Genomic DNA, 16,207 nt, shown 5'->3' on the forward strand with positions numbered 1-16,207 from the left:
TTAAATCCTCCTGTGAAGGCAGGTCTGGTATCATTTTGTCACATTGCTTTATCAATATTCTGCCAGTGGATGGGGCTAGATAGAAACCAAGAGCTATAAAAGCACAAAGTTCTTGAAAATAAAATTTAAGCAGTGAAAAGCAACTAAAAGGGATAAACTGCAAGAGGATGAATCAGTGCCTTCATTAAAGAAAGAGATAAAAGTAGGGGAGAGAAGGGGAAAAGAAAGGATCGAAGCAAAGGAGAAAACAGTGCAAGAAATGGAATAATATTACAAAGGTAAGATAATTAAAAACTCTAGATACAGGAAAGACAGAGAACCATTTAAACAAAAATCCTCTTTCCTTGTGACCCCTGAACCTTCTGAAAGAAGCTTTTACTGTAAAATGTTTTTTTGACTAATATCTGAGATAATAGAACACAACTACATGTACAAAAACAGAGAGAGAAATGTTGCAAACATAGTCGAACCCTCAGGTTAACATTTCACCTGGAGACACTTGGCCTGTTTGGCAGCTGATGGCCCAGATTTTATTTTGTTTCAGTATTGTTAAATTGATTTCCTCATTTATTATAAAATCGCCCATTTCTTTCACTAGGCCTGCCAGACCTTCCAGCTGGAGGGAAACATTGCAAAGGTGAAGACTTAGTGAAATGCCAAAGGTGTGAAATCATTTAGCTGTTATTTTACACATACCAAAAAATTGTGTTGTCGTGAGAATATAAAAGTCCATTCCTTATGAAGTGTCTGGTCCATCGACAAAGGCCAAAAACATGAGTGGTGACACTAGCTACTTGAAAATAGATTCACTTGCTTTGGATGCAGCAACCTCAATGCAGTCTACAGGTTGAAGCACGTGGTCACGCAAACTTCACTGTCACCTGGAAACCAAGCATTTATGGATGACTCCTTCATTCAAGTACGACTTATTGCCAAAATGCTACCGAAAGATCCTCCGTGTTCTCAACAGTGTAATTCAAGCTGTAATTTCATTAAAGCACATTCAATTAATTCACATATTTTTGTTGTGTTAGAGATGGTGGGTTATCACCTACAGCAGTTGCTGTCCATTGGCTATCTGGGGGGAGCTGAAGAGGCAAGATTTTTAAACTTGCCTCCAAACAGTAGAAAACCTGCAATTTGTTTTTATGCACACAGCAACTTTCCATTGCTTCAACATTTTGAAAATCCTCCTTGTTTGAATATTTGGCTGACCTATCTGAATTTACACGTCACTTCAGAAACAGGATGTCAGTGATTGACTGTCAAAAAGTCAATCGACGCATTCATTCGCAAGTTTGCCTTGTGGTTGTCACAGAGAGTTGATCTCTGCGCTCTTTGGCGATGTTCAATAGGCTAGACTTTCCACTAGGGGGCCATCAAAATGGGCCTTGTTCCAGCGATGTAGGACGTCTCAGCCTTACTGATCACTGGTACATGGCTCATTTTTTTTGCACTTTTCCACTCGGCCATAGGCCGGTGATGTGGAATGGGCGATCTCATTTTCGGCGAAGTCACGTTCACCCACCAAAAGAGGAAGTCAAAAAGCTTCCCTCGCAATGGGCATGTGTGGGAGGTCAGGGATCATCCACACATGCGCAGAAGCACAGGGAGGGGCAGAGAGAGAGAGAGAGAGAGAGAGAGTGGAGGAAGGCAGAGACAGAGAGGAGAGAGGAGAGATCATTGTTCATTGTATGTTAGATTGTTTAAAATGTTTGCTGATAGTTGGGGGGGGGGAGCAGGTGGGTGGGGAGGAGGGTGTTTGGAAAGAATTCTGTTTGCAATAAATGTTGTTAATGATTTTAACAATTGTGCATTCTCTGATAAGGTTAGTTAACTTAGGCATTTTGAATAATTTATTCTCTTGTAATAACATTACTTAAGTTAAGTATTGATGCAAATGCTGCACTACAAAGGACAGGCCAGTGCAGGCAAGGCTAAAATGTAACAATGCAAATGCAACTTTTGTATAAATGTAATTGTTAATCTAAATGTAAATGTGACGATCCCCAATGTAAGTTCATACAAAGCGTTCCTTTATCAGCTGCTGACGCAACAGCTTTGCGGCCGTGTAACTCCCACGGGGTACTGTTCTTCTGGGGGGAGGGGGGGGGGGGGAGTTTAAAGGACCCCGAGGTCCTCACCAGCCTCCTCTTCTTCCTCCTCCTCACCGGCTGGCTCTTCCGTCTCCCCTCCTTCTGGAGGTGGACCTGCAGCTCCATCTGGCATTAGTTGTCCTCTCTTTTAGCTAGGTTATGCAGCATGCAACGCACCGCAGTAAACTCAGCGACCTGGTCAGGATGATACTGTAGGCTGCCATCAGAATGGCCCAGGCATCTGAAGCACTGCTTTAGGATTCCAATTGTTTTTTCGACGATGTTGCGTGTCGTTTTGTGGCTTTCATTGTAATGTTTCTCTGCTTCAGTGACGGGATTACGCAGTAGGATCATATCCCTTATCCCCCTACATCCAACCGTGACTCCCGGGATTGATTCCCGGGATGGCAGGAGTGACATATGAGGAGAGACTAGATCAAATGGGCTTTTATGCACTGGAGTTTAGAAGAATGAGAGGGGATCTCAAAGAAACATATAAAATTCTGACAGGATTGGACAGGTTAGAGGCAGGAAGAATGTTCCCGTTGCTGGGGAGTTCCAGAACCAGGGGTCACAGTCCAAGAATAAGGGGTAAGCCATTTAGGACCGAGATGAGGAGAAACTTCTTCATTCAGAGAGTGGTTAACCTGTGGAATTCTCTACTGCAGACAGTTGTTGAGGCCAGTTCATTAGATATATTCAAAAGGGAGCTAGATATGGCCCTTTTGGCCAAAGGCATCAAGGGGTATGGAGAGAAAGCAGGAAAGGGGTAGTGAGGTTGAATGATCAGCCATGATCTTATTGAATGGCGGTGCAGGCTCGAAGGGCCAAATGGCCTGCTCCTGCACCTAACTTCTATGTTTCTATGTGACCTTGTTGATTGAGAAACAGGTCAGGGATAGCACTCTCACATAGGATGTGCGCATCATGGATGCTGCCAGGAAATGTAGCATTTACTGTCATGATTGTTTGTTTGTGGTCAACAACAAGCTGCACATTTAGGGAGTGGAATCACTTTGTTACGAAACACCTCCAGGTTCTTTAAGGGGGCTTTCAGGGCGATGTGTGTGCAGTCTATTGCTCCCTGCACCTTGGTGAAGTCTGCTTTTCTGAAGAAACCCAAAGCCCTCCCGGGTCTGTGCCTCCCTGGTCATAGGGAAGCTTATAAAGTCCATCCTGCAAGCGTAAAGAGCTTCAGTCACCTGCCGAATACAGCAGTGTATGGCGTACTGAGAGATATGACAGATATCGCCAGCTGAAGCCTGAAAAGATCCCGAAGCGTAGAAGGTTAGGGCTGCAGTAACCTTCACCTCAACAAACAGTGCGGATCTGATGGTGCTGGAAGGCTGAAGCTCCGCCTTGATGAGCTGGCAAATCTCATTGATGATCACCTTCTGGAAACGCAGCCTCCTTAGACACGTGGATCCAGATAAGTTGAGGTAAAATTGTGTTTCTTTGTACTTTTGGTGGCTGTACGCTCACCTCCTCTGTCTCCTCCGTCTCCTCCGTCTCTGTCTACACATTGCTCTGCCACCTCTTCGATTGATCTTTTCAGATACCAGCTTGTGAACAGTTACAAGTAATGGTGCAGAAAGCATAGGCGCCATCACTATCAATAATTATTTTCAATTGCTATAAATGAACTTTTCACTAAAGAATTAAACTGCTCTATTTATTCCAGCCCCAGTCTAACACTAGGCCCCCTTAATTAATTATTTTCACTAGGTATAAATTAACTTTTCACTAAAAAAATGCCTAATCCACTAGGCTATTAGTAACATTAAATATAATTCAAAATCTGAGTGGATCTATCTAAACAGGATAAACTCAACCAACCATCTAAGCACAATTTCTTTGGCTGTCTCTCCCCTTCTTCCGATCTTCAAAATGGCACCCGTAGTGCCCATTTCCTTCTGTAAAGCACAGGAAAAGCAACTATTTCACAACGATGTTTTCGGCCTTCCATCAGCCTGGCCTTGTGATGGTGATGGGCCTTGTGTGGGTGATCAGCTCGGCGAAGTGAGCCGAAACTCAGGGGCTTATTTTTCCGGCGATATTTCTGGCCTAGTTTCCACTTTTTCCTCAAAATGGACGATAGAGGTACATTTTGGGCGATATATGGACCATAGATGGGCGATGTGAAGTGGAAAGTCTAGTCCTTTTTTAACCAAGAGTGCAATTTCCTGTCTGACTGCACTTGAGAGTACTTTTCAGGTTCTGGAAACAAAGGTAACAAATGGGTCAGGAACCCCTCTATCACCAAACCAACACTTAGCTAACTTAAAACCGCAAATGAACCAGAAAGCATCAACTGATCAAACACTGATAACATAGCATTTTTCCACTGACTTATTTTAAGCTGTCCATTCAAAGTGCAGTTCCTGACTTAATAGGGTCCTCCTCCTCTTCCTCCCCCCGCCCCCGCTGTCAGAAACACATAGACACTGACAGACAGAGAGAGAGAGACACTGATAGACAGAGAGCGAGAGAGAGAGAGAGGGAGAGAGAGAGAGAGAGAGAGACAGAGAGAGAGAGACTGACTGACAGAGACAGAGAGACACAATAGGGGGGGCCTCATCCCAGCACGCTGTTGGAGGGCTCCCGGTGTTGCAGTCGGTGAGTAGAAACTTAATTTTTTATTTATTGATTTTTTAATTTTTAAAAATTTATTATTAATTTTTTTGATTGATTTATTGGTTGATTTATTGATGTATTTATCATTTATCATTGATGGCTCTTTATTTGTAAAACTGAACTAATGTTTATAAACTTCCCTTCCCCCCCACCACCCCCCGTTCCCTACGCCTGACTTTCTAAGTGTAGGCAAGGTTTTTCTGAGCGTACAAAAATCTACACTTACTCCATTCTAAGTTAGTCTGGAGTAAGTTTTCACCGCCTAAACTTTCAAAATGGGCGTAAGTGGCCAGACATGCCCCTTTTTGAAAAAAAAAATCTGTTCCAAACTGAGACTGTTCTAACTGACTAGAACTGGAGCAAACTAAATGCCGAGAATTGCAATTTCTAAGATACTCCATTCTAAATCAGCTGCTCCAAAAAAATAGAAGCAACTCAGGCCGAAACGTGACCCCAATGTAACAAGCTCAGATCTTGGGCCGGATTTTCGGTGTTTTCAGGGTTTTTTGGTGAAAACGGTAGCGATACGTGAAACTTACCGGTTTCGCTGTGCTACTGCTTTTAGGCCGAACTTTCGGCCTTTACATCGCAAAGGGAGGCGTTGCACAAACATTCGCGCTGCAACATGCAAGTTTCGGGGTCATTTGCACTGCGAGAAAGGCCTTTGGGGGGACGGAATTCCAAAATTAAATTCCAAAAACATTTACAAGACCCTTAACTATCTAATCGCTGCAAAAAAAAAATTAATAAAAATTTAACTTACCTTTTTTGCAGGTTTTTATATTTACTGCTGCTGGCAGGGCTGCACCGACAGGTTTGACCCGTCGCTATTCTGGGTGTGGCGTACTGGGAGAATGCCAAAACTCGGATGCAAACGCAATCTGAGTCATTGCACGTCGGCACACCTCTCCCCAGCAGTACTTGGAAGTGCCCCGCAAACAGGTACCCGAGGATCCCGCCGAGGCTTTACCAATGGGTTTTCGCCACGGAGGGTCAAATCGCGGCGAAAACCCGGTCGCAAACCTGTTGAAAATTCGGCCCAAATGATTCCCTTTACATCCACTTAACAGTACAAGTTGGGATCCCCAGGGCTGCCTGGACTCGACCCTTTACGGTGGAGAATAGTGTGCTACTACCTTTCTACCCAGCAATCTGAATAGAAAAGCTCTACACATCTAAAAATCAAGTTTTGCATTAATTATACCTTATTTTTTCTGTTGGCCTCCAGCTTTAAGCAGCCACCAGTAAGACTGCAGAAAGATCTAGGAATCACTCACTTGAACATGGCTTGTGACAGACAAGAGTTGTCTTACCAATCTAATGGTTTTTTTTTTAAAGATACTAGGGTGATGAATGAAGATAGTCCAGAAGACATTGTATGCTTATGACTTTAAAAAATCTTTTGATTAACTACTGCACAATACATATCTTACAAAATAGAATCCTGTGAAATTGGTGGGAAAATGTTATAAGTTGATTAAGAATTGGCTGCATTTCCATAGGCAGAAAGTGTCTTTTAACAGCTGTGGATCTGTTTGGAGACCGGTTACCAGTGGATTTGTAAATGTGCATGAAGAAGTTGTGAATGTGTCAGTTGAAGAGGGTCATGGGAAGATAGCTTTTGTGAATGTGTCAGTTGAAGAGGATCATGGGAAGATAGCTAAAAGAAAATGTCAAGCTGCGATATTTGCAATGTCGACACAAAAAGGGGTTACTCAGAGTTGTGGTCAAACACGAGTTACGCGAAAAGCAAAGTCAGACATGAGTCAGACGAGAGGCTGCTTTTACCAGCCGTAAAATAGGGAAATGCTATGTAAAACGAAACTGTAAACACATCCCTAGAGCCCGCCCTATTTGGAGAGTTGTTAGCCTGCAATTGGGTATGCTATGGGGGAAGCCGACCAATGATTGTATAAACTGAGTGTCACTCAAATATGTTCTGCTGTAACAATGTATAAATATTGAGCTTTTGTACTGTTACGAGACTTGTCAAGAGAGAGGTGAACAGGCTTAAATCGAGAGTGTTCCCTTTATCTTAACAGGTCCCGCTGGAGAATCTCTAATAAAGGTCTTACGTTGCGAAGACTAAAAGTGTTCGTGTGTCAGTGAATTCGCTGAAACAGATTGAAGGGAAAAGAATCCTATTAACAGATTCCTGCAGGGATCATTGTTAGGGCCATTGCTTTTCAAGATCTTTATTAATGATATCGACGATGGGGGAATGGTCTGCATGGTACCGAATGATAAAGATCTATGCGAGTGTTAAGTGGACCAAAATAAACTACTCCAATAGATCATGATGCTACTGGGGAATGGGCCCACATTTGGCAAATGGCATTGAACAGATATATGCAGTGTTATGCAAGGCCATGTATACCACCCTACAGGGTACAGAACTAAAGTCTGTGGAGAAAGAAAATATATATATTTTTTTTAATTCGTTCATGGGATGTGGGCATCGCTGACAAGACCAGCATTTAATGCCCATCCCCAATTGCCCTCAAGAAGGAGGCAGTGAACTGCCTTCTTGAACCGCTGCAGTCCATGCGGTGAATGTATTCCTAGTGCTGTTAGGGAGGGTGTTCCAGGATTTTGACCCAGCGACGATGAAAGAACAGCGATATACATCCAAGTCAGGATAGTGTGCAACTTGGAGGTGGTGGCGTTCCCATGCACCTGCTACCCATGTCCTTCTAGGTGATAAGAGTTCGCAGGTTTGGGAGGTGCTGCCGAAGGAGCCTTAGCGAGTTGCTGCAGTGCATCTTGTAGATGGTACACACCGCAGCCATGGTTTGCCCATAGTGAAGGAGTGAATGTTGAAGATGGTGGCTGGGGTGCCAATCAAGCGGGCTGCCTTGTCCTGGATGGTGTTGAGCTTCTTGAGTGTTGTTGGAGCTGCACTCACCCAGGCAAGTGGACAGTATTCCATCACACTCCTGATTTGTGCCTTTGAGATGGTGGACAGACTTTGGGCAGTCAGGAGGTGAGACACTGGCCACAGAATATCCTGCTCTTGTGGCCACAGTATTTAGGTGCCTGATCCAGTTAAATTTCTGGTCAGTGGTGACCCTCAAAATGTTAATGGTGGGGGATAGTAATGCTATTCAATGTCAAGGGTCAGTGGTTAGACTCTCGCTTGTTGGAGATAGTCAATGCCTGGCTTGTGTGGCGCAAATGTTACTTGCCACTTATCAGCCCAAGCCTGAATGTCGTCCAGGTCTTGCTGCATGCGGGCATAAGCTGCGTCATGATCTGAAGAGTTACAAATGGCACTGAGCACTGTGCAGTCATCAGTGAACATCCCCACTTCTGATCTTATGATTGAGGGAAGATCATTGATGAAGCAGCTGAAGATGGTTGTGCCTAGGACACTGCCCAGAGGAACTCCTGCAACGATGTCCTGGGGCTGTGATGATTGACCAACAACCGCAATCATCTTCCTTTGTGCTAGGTATGACGCAAGCCAGTCGAAAGTTTTCCCTGATTCCCATTGACTTAAGTTTTACTAGGGCTCTTGATGCCACACTCGGTCAAATACTCCCTTGATGTTGAGGGCAGCCACTCTCACCTCACCTCTGTAATTTAGTTCTTTTGTCCATGTTTGGTCCAAGGCTATAATGAGGTCTGGATCGAAGTGATCCTGACGGTTTAATAGTGCAAAATACTCAAGGTTCACAACCAGTGTCATCAAGCAATAGTAAAAGCAAATATGTTGCATTGCAAAAAGGCACCATATTGTCCTTGTATAAGAGTTTGGTTAGATCTAACTTAGAATTCTGTGTCCAGTTTTGGTCACCTCATGTGGTGGATGATATGAAGCTTTGGAAAAGGTTTAGAGAAGAGACAGAAGAATGGCACCCAGTATAAAACACCTTATAGTTGCTCCAATTGACTTAAAAAGCTGTAAGCCGTGCAGCGCTCCAGGGGTCCCGCACAGCCGGCTTGCTGACTTTTCAATAGAAAACCCGTGTTATTTGAACGGGATCTGAAAAAGAGAGTTTACATTGATGTAGACTCCAGGGTGATTTGATTGAAGTGCTTAAAATAAAGAAGGGATTGGACTGTGTTCATATGTCAATTAGTCAAGTTAGGAAGAACCAGAGGTCATACGTACATGTTGCGCAAGGGTATAACTAGATTAGATGTCAGGAGGTGGCTCTTTTCTCAAGAGGATAGTACGCAATGGAACAAGTTGTCAGCCCATGCCGTGAGTGTGGATTCACTGCATATATTCAAAAGAGAGCTGACGAATGCGGATTCGCTGCATGCCTTCAAATGAACTGGACCAATTACTGGCTGCGGTGGAAATCAGGGCATATGAATGATAGGCAAGACATTAGGTGATATAAATCATGGCCAATGTGTTCTCCTAGACTAGTTTTAATTGCCTTGGGGGTCAGAGAGGATGTTGTAGATTTTGTCTCCCTAAAATGGCCGTAGATTTTTAATCTGTTTTTTTGCTTCTCCCATGGCTGCTGGTGGGAGGGCGTGTTGGAAATTATGCTGAAGTCAACATGACTATGTGGGACAGGCTCAATGAACCAGCTAACCTTTTCCTGTTCATCATGTTCAAAACATTTTCTCCTTTTCCTATGAGAAAGCTTTTCACCTCTGCTGTTTCCCCTCCACAAAGTTGTATAACTAGAAACTCTCTGTAAAGAATCATTAACCACTTTGGAGCTGCAACACCAGCTACCCCGATTCTTGTTCATTTTTCATGTAGGATCTTGTAATTAAGTAGTTGTGGAAAATTGGCTGCTCAATTGTGGCTACCTGTACCAAAAACTCAGTCCGAAATGCACTGCTTCAAGCAACTATAATCGGCTTCCATTTCGTTATTCACAGATTCCATAACCAACTCACTTGTGCAACTTATTTTTCATTTATTATCTCTTTTTCAAGCAGTAAAGGATGATTTTAGTTGACTTGCAGTGCAATAGATACAGACTGGTTTAGTTGAATGGCTTGTTTCTATCTTGCAACTTCTATACATTTAAAACTGCTCTGAAATTGTTCAAGTGTTTCCATCTAGCCAGAACGAGAGAAAAAAATGGACATCTTCCTCGAACTGCTGTTACGGGTCATGAAGCAAGTTCTCGTAGTTTCAGTCCACTTTACAGTCAACAGCTTTATTCAGCAGTACAGCATGGAGTGCCAAGAATATGATATTGGGAACATTGAGTTTGTGTGGTGGGCAGTGAATGCTGTATTTTTCTGAAACTGTGTTCAAAGTAAACATATGGAATGGCAGAAAATTGGAAGAAACAGGGGGACTGAGTGGTGGTGTTGGTTAAGTACACATTCAAATCTCAAACCTGGGATCAAATAGAGCCCAGAGTAATGCCAGCTCTCAGTCTTGAGTTAAATAAATTAGTTTAGTCACGAGTACAAGATCACAGAACAAAATCACAGCACAGTTCAGAAAACATTTAGCACGGCTCCCCACAGCTCAGTCAATTTATCTAATTATTAGCTGAACCACATGGGCCAGAAAAGTCTCATTTTTCATCCCTGATCACCAGATAGATATGGATGTGAAAGGCTCTTCGCCCAATCCGAGTTCACCCATCTAGTAGGAAACTACTGCCCTGCCGTCACAACATGCTTCAATGAATTCAGAAGTTTTGCCTTCACTATGCTATCTGGAAGTCCTTTCTGTGTAAAGAATTTCCTGATGTCAGTCTGAAATTTGGTTTTCGGCAGAATGAACTGTTCTCTTGCTCGAATGTCAGCCCAAGTTTCTCCATTCTTCCCTCATAAATTAGTCCTTTGATCAGAAGGACCAGTCTTGTGGCTCTTTGCATTGCTCCAGAACTCCAATATCCCCATTGCAATTAGGTGACCAGAACTTGTGCTTTACTGTTTTAACTCAGCGCTTCATGCATCTTACTGATTATTGCTTCACAGTGATTGTTATGCACCACGCACTTAACTCCCAAAGACTTTTTTCAATTTCAACCCCAACTACTTCAACATCATTCTGGGAGTATTGAGATCCATTTCTTTCTTCAGGGAAAGTGTGAGGTTATCCACTTTGGGAGAAAAAATAAAAAAGCAAATTATTTAAATGGAGAGAGATTACAAAATGCTGCAGTAGAGACAAACCTGGGGGTACTTGTGCATGAAATACAAAAAGCTAGTATGCAAGATCAGCAAGTAATCAGGAAGGCAAATGGAATGTTGGTCTTTATTGCAAGAGGGATGCAGTATAAAAGCAGGGAAGTCCTGCTATAACTGTATAGGGTATTGGTGAGAACACACCGAGAGTACAGCATACAGTTTTGGTCTCTGTATTTAAGGAAGGATATACTCGAACCTTCACTGAACTGCCTCCAATGCAACATGTTGATTCCCCGAGATGAAGGGGTTGACTTATGAAAAAGGTTGAGCAGGTTGGGCCTGTACTCATTGGAGTTTAGAAGAATGAGAGGTGATCTTGTTGAAATATGCAAGATACTGAGGGGGCTCGACAAGATAGATGCATTGAGGATGTTTCCACTCGTGGGAGAATCTGGAACTCGGGTGCATAGTTTAAGAATAAGAGGTTGCCCATTTAGAACTGAGAGGAGGAGGAATTTCTTCTTTCAGAGGGTTGTAAATCTGTGGAATTCTCTGCCCCAGAGAGCTGTGGAGGCTGGGTCATTGAACATATTTAAGGTGGAGATAGACAGATTTTTGAACGATAATGGAGTGTAGGGTTATGGGGAGCGGGCAGGGAAGTGGAGCTGAGCCCAAGATCAGATCAGCCATAATCTTATTAAATGGCGGAGCAGGCTCAAGGGGCCAAAGAGCCTACTCCTGCTCCTATTTCTTATGTTCTTTCTTCCAACGTGCAATACTTTGTATTTGTCTTTATTCAATTTCATCTGCTCCCCTTCTGCCTACTTGTATTATTTACCAAACTTATTTTATCAACTGAACTGCCCCACCCTCCTGCAAAGTTGGAATCTCTACAAATTTGAGCAGTTTGCCTTGAGCTTCTGAATCTGTAATTTATGTAAATTAGAAACAATAGGGGGCCCAGTGCTCACCCCTGGATAATCCACTCAGCACTTCTTCACATCTTGACATGACTTCCTTCAAAAGTACCTATTGCTTGTGAGTCAATTTCTGATCAATTCCCAGATTTTACTGTAAATCTATCTGAGGATTGTGCGAAACATTTTCAAAAGTTCCACCACTCGATAGTTAAAATGGCTGATATCAGCTGGGGTAGAGCAATAGTCCTTGGTTAGGTAATAGTCCTAGGTTAGGAATAACAGCTCGAGGTTAGGGTTCTCGATTAAAAAAGCAGAAAACTGGGAAGCAAACAGCAAGCAGTGACTCCTTTCAGAAGAGGGCACGAAGAAAAGGGAAAAAGCATTGCATTTGAGTACTGATGCACAACACATCAGCAAATTTTTTTTAATGTTCTCTGACGAATTTCTATGTATTTCAGACCCTCTTGAAAATATTAGTTCCGCTCTATTGTTCACGGTTGGAGAACGATAGTAAAATAGAATGCAAGAATGTACACAAAGTTGACAATGAACCAGAGTGAATTCTTGGTTTGGTTGATCTTTTAATTGTAACTTTGACTTTCTCACATTACTTACTAACCGCAACTCTCTCTCAGTCATACTTCCTCTTGACATTTCCTACTTTCTGGTGAAACATTTCTGCAAGTTGCTCTGCTCTCACTTCTACACCTCATCTCTTAAGGTTATCCGAATTTCATTTCCAGCCTTTTCTCTGAGTGTTATTTACAAGGAGGCTCACTGGAGTGAGAAAACTATTTGAAGCAATTTTTAATCACACAATGGCACATTGTGATGTAAAGGACAACCCCATGTTCTGTGTTGGATTTAAAAAAAGGATCCTCTAATGTGAATGAGAAATAAAAATCTCTATTTTCTTCCTTTTCCAAGTCAAGCTGAATCATGTTCTCAAGCAATGTTTACACATATACATTTTGGACAACACATTTTGATGATTTTTTTCTTTCCTCAGCCCAAGGATAAATGTAATGCTTCTGTTGTCACCCCAGCTCAGATTAATTTACTCAGTGAAGACTAGTAATTGAACTTGGGATCTTAAAACCTGTACAGCAAGTGTTACAGCAACTGATGTCTTTACCTAAAGTTATTGAAATAGCCATATATGTCAAATAAACTCATTTCGTCACAGACCTCATCAGGAGCATCCCAATCGATACATCAGAAATTTCACTTTCTCGCCTGGATATTGATTTGCATTTACAGAACACATACATATTTCTCTGGTACTGAAGGTGCGTGACAATTGGATACTTAGTGAGTCATCTATTTGGAGGTGTGATGCAGTGCAGGTGAGTTATGATTCTAACATATATGGAAAAATGTGCATAAATGATATGGCAGAGATGTGAATGGAGTAGAAGCAGTTCACACTAAAAGCACTTTTTTATCATATATATCTTTGTCCTTGAACAATTATCTTTATTTTATTATACAAAGGATGAGGCCTTAAAGGCACAGTGACAATGAAGGTCATCGGGATTTTTTAAAAAAAGGATGCAGTTATTTGCACTTATCTCGCCGCCGCCACCACCCTCCCCAGTATCTCTCGCCCCCCTCCTCCCCAGTCTGTCTCTCTCGTCCCCCTCCTCCCCAGTCTGTCTCTCTTGCCACCCCCTCTACCCAGTCTGTCTCTCTCGCCACCCCCCCCTCCCCAGTCTGTCTCTCTCGCGTCCCCCCCTCCCCAGTCTGTCTCTCTCTCTCTCTCCCCTCCTCCCCCCAGTCTGTCTGTCTCTCTCTCCCCTCCTCCCCCTAGTCTGTCTCTCTCTCTCTCTCTCCTCTCCTCCCCCGAGTCTGTCTCTCTCTCCCTACCCCCAAGACTGTCTCCCTCCCCCCACCCCAAAGACTGTCTCCCTCTCCTCCCCCACCCCCCCAAGACTGTCTCCCTCTCCTCCCCCCACCCCCCCAAGACTGTCTCCCTCTCCTCCCCGCACCCCCCCAAGACTGTCTCCCTCCCTCCCCACCCCCCCCCCAAGACTGTCTCCCTCCCTCCCTCCCCCCCCCAAGACTGTCTCCCTCCCTCCCTCCCCCCCCCCAAGACTGTCTCCCTCCCTCCCTCCCCCCCCCCCCCAAGACTGTCTCCCTCCCTCCCCCCCCCCCCCAAGACTGTCTCCCTCCCTCCCCCCCCCCCCAAGACTGTCTCCCTCCCTCCCCCCCCCCCAAGACTGTCTCCCTCCCCCCCTCCCCGCCACCCCCCCCCCCCCCCAAGACTGTCTCCCTCCCCCGCCTCCCCCCAAGATTGTCTCCCTCCCCGCCTCTCCCTCCAAAACTGTCTCCCTGCCCCCCCTCCCCCCCAGACTGTCTCCCTCTCCACCCCCAAGACTGTCTCCCTCTCCCCCGCCTCCCCCCAAAACTGTCTCCCCCCAAGACTGTCTCCCTCCCCCCCCCCACACCCCCAAGACTGTCTTCCCCCCCCCCCCCCAAGACTGTCTACCCCCCTCTTCTCCCCCCACCCCCCCCAAGACTGTCTCCCCCCTCCCCCCACCCCCCAGCAAGACTGTCTCCCTCCCCTCCCCCCACCCCCCCAAGACTGTCTCCCCCCTCCCCCCTGCAAGATTGTCTCCCCACCTCCCCCCACCCCCCGCAAGACTGTCGCCCCCCCTCCCCCCCGCAAGACTGTCACCCCCCCTCCCCCCACCCCCCCGCAAGACTGTCTCCCCCCCCCCCCCCCAAGACTGTCTCCCCCCCCCCCAAAGACTGTCTCCCTCTCTCCCCCCCCCAAAAGACTGTCTCCCCCCCCCCCCCCCAAGACTGTCTCCCTCCTTTCCCCCCCCCCCAGACTGTCTCCCTCCTTTCTCCCCCCCCCCCCCCCCAAGACTGTCTCCCTCCCCCCCCTCACCCCCCCAAGACTGTCTCCCTCCCCCCCTCACCCCCCCCCCAAGACTGTCTCCCTCCCCCCCTCACCCCCCCCCCAAGACTGTCTCCCTCCCCCCCTCACCCCCCCCAAGACTGTCGCCCTCCCCCCCTCACCCCCCCCCCCCAAGACTGTCTCCCTCCCCCCCCCCCCCCAAGACTGTCTCCCTCCCCCCCCCCGCAAGACTGTCTCCCTACCTCCCCCCCCAAAGACTGTCTCCCTCCCTCCCCCCCCCAAAGACTGTCTCCCTCCCTCCCCCCCCCCCCCAAAGACTGTCTCCCTCCCTCCCCCCCCCCAAAGACTGTCTCCCTCCCTCCCCCCCCCCCCAAAGACTGTCTCCCTCCCTCCCCCCCCCAAAGACTGTCTCCCTCCCTCCCTCCCCCCCCAAAAGACTGTCTCCCTCCCTCCCCCCCAAAAGACTGTCTCCCTCTCCCCCTCCCAAGACTGTCTTCCTCCCCCCCCCCCCCCAAGACTGTCTCCCTCCTTCCCCCCGCCCCCCCCCCCCCAAGACTGTCTCCCTCCTTTCCCCCCCCCCAAGACTGTCTCCCTCCTTTCCCCCCCCCCCCCAAGACTGTCTCCCTACCCCCCTCACCCCCCAAGACTGTCTCCCTCCCCCCCTCACCCCCCAAGACTGTCTCCCTCCCCCCTCACCCCCCCCCCCCCAAGACTGTCTCCCTCCCCCCTCACCCCCCCCCCCCAAGACTGTCTCCCTCCCCCCCTCACCCCCCCCCCCAAGACTGTCTCCCTCCCCCCCTCACCCCCCCCCCCCCAAGACTGTCTCCCTCCCCCCCTCACCCCCCCCAAGACTGTCTCCCTCCCCCCCTCACCCCCCCCAAGACTGTCTCCCTCCCCCCCTCACCCCCCCCAAGACTGTCTCCTTCCCCCCCTCACCCCCCACAAGACTGTCTCCCTCCCCCCCCTCACCCCCCCCCCCCAAGACTGTCTCCCTCCCCCCCTCACCCCCCCCCCCAAGACTGTCTCCCTCACCCCCCCCCCCCCCCAAGACTGTCTCCCTCCCCCCCCCCGCAAGACTGTCTCCCTCCCTCCCCCCGAGACTGTCTCCCTCTCTCCCTCCCTCCCTCCCCCCAAGACTGTCTCCCTCTCCCCCCCCCCTAAGAATGTCTCCCTCTCCCCCCCCCCCCCCCCCCCAAGACTGTCTCCCTCTCCCCCCCCTCAAGACTGTCTCCCTCTCCCCGCCCCCCCAAGACTATCTCCCTCTCCCCCCCCCCCCCCCCCCAAGACTGTCTCCCTCTCCCCCCCCTCCAAGACTGTCTCCCTCTCCCCCCCCCGCAAGACTGTCTCCCTCCCTCCCCCCGAGACTGTCTCCCTCTCTCCCTCCCTCCCTCCCCCCAAGAATGTCTCCCTCTCCCCCCCCCCCCCCCCCAAGACTGTCTCCCTCTCCCCCCCCCTCAAGACTGTCTCCCTCTCCCCGCCCCCCCAAGACTATCTCCCTCTCCCCCCCCCCCCCCCAAGACTGTCTCCCTCTCCCCCCCCCCCTCCAAGACTGTCTCCCTCTCCCCCCCCCCTCCAAGACTGTCTCCCTCCCTCCCCCCGAGACTGTCTCCCTCTCTCCCTCCCTCCCTCCCCCC

The 16,207-nt window shown here is 47.5% G+C and overlaps 1 protein-coding gene across 3 annotated transcripts in view; it reads right to left on the reverse strand.

The window, feature by feature from the left end:
- Window positions 1–16,207, reverse strand: part of rnf145a (ring finger protein 145a) — a 129,502-nt gene that overhangs the window by 45,990 nt on the left and 67,305 nt on the right. Inside the window, exon 1 of one of the 3 annotated variants that reach the window (XM_070878594.1) lies at window positions 697–832. The exons of the other annotated variants lie outside the window; for them this stretch is intronic. Within the exon in view, the coding sequence (XP_070734695.1) occupies window positions 697–733 (37 nt within the window). The 5' untranslated portion in view covers window positions 734–832. Of the gene's footprint in view, window positions 1–696; window positions 833–16,207 lie in introns of those variants that run through there. 3 annotated transcript variants of the gene reach the window in all.

Source organism: Pristiophorus japonicus, chromosome 4 (assembly GCF_044704955.1).
Source record: "Pristiophorus japonicus isolate sPriJap1 chromosome 4, sPriJap1.hap1, whole genome shotgun sequence".
NCBI lineage: Eukaryota > Metazoa > Chordata > Chondrichthyes > Pristiophoridae > Pristiophorus > Pristiophorus japonicus.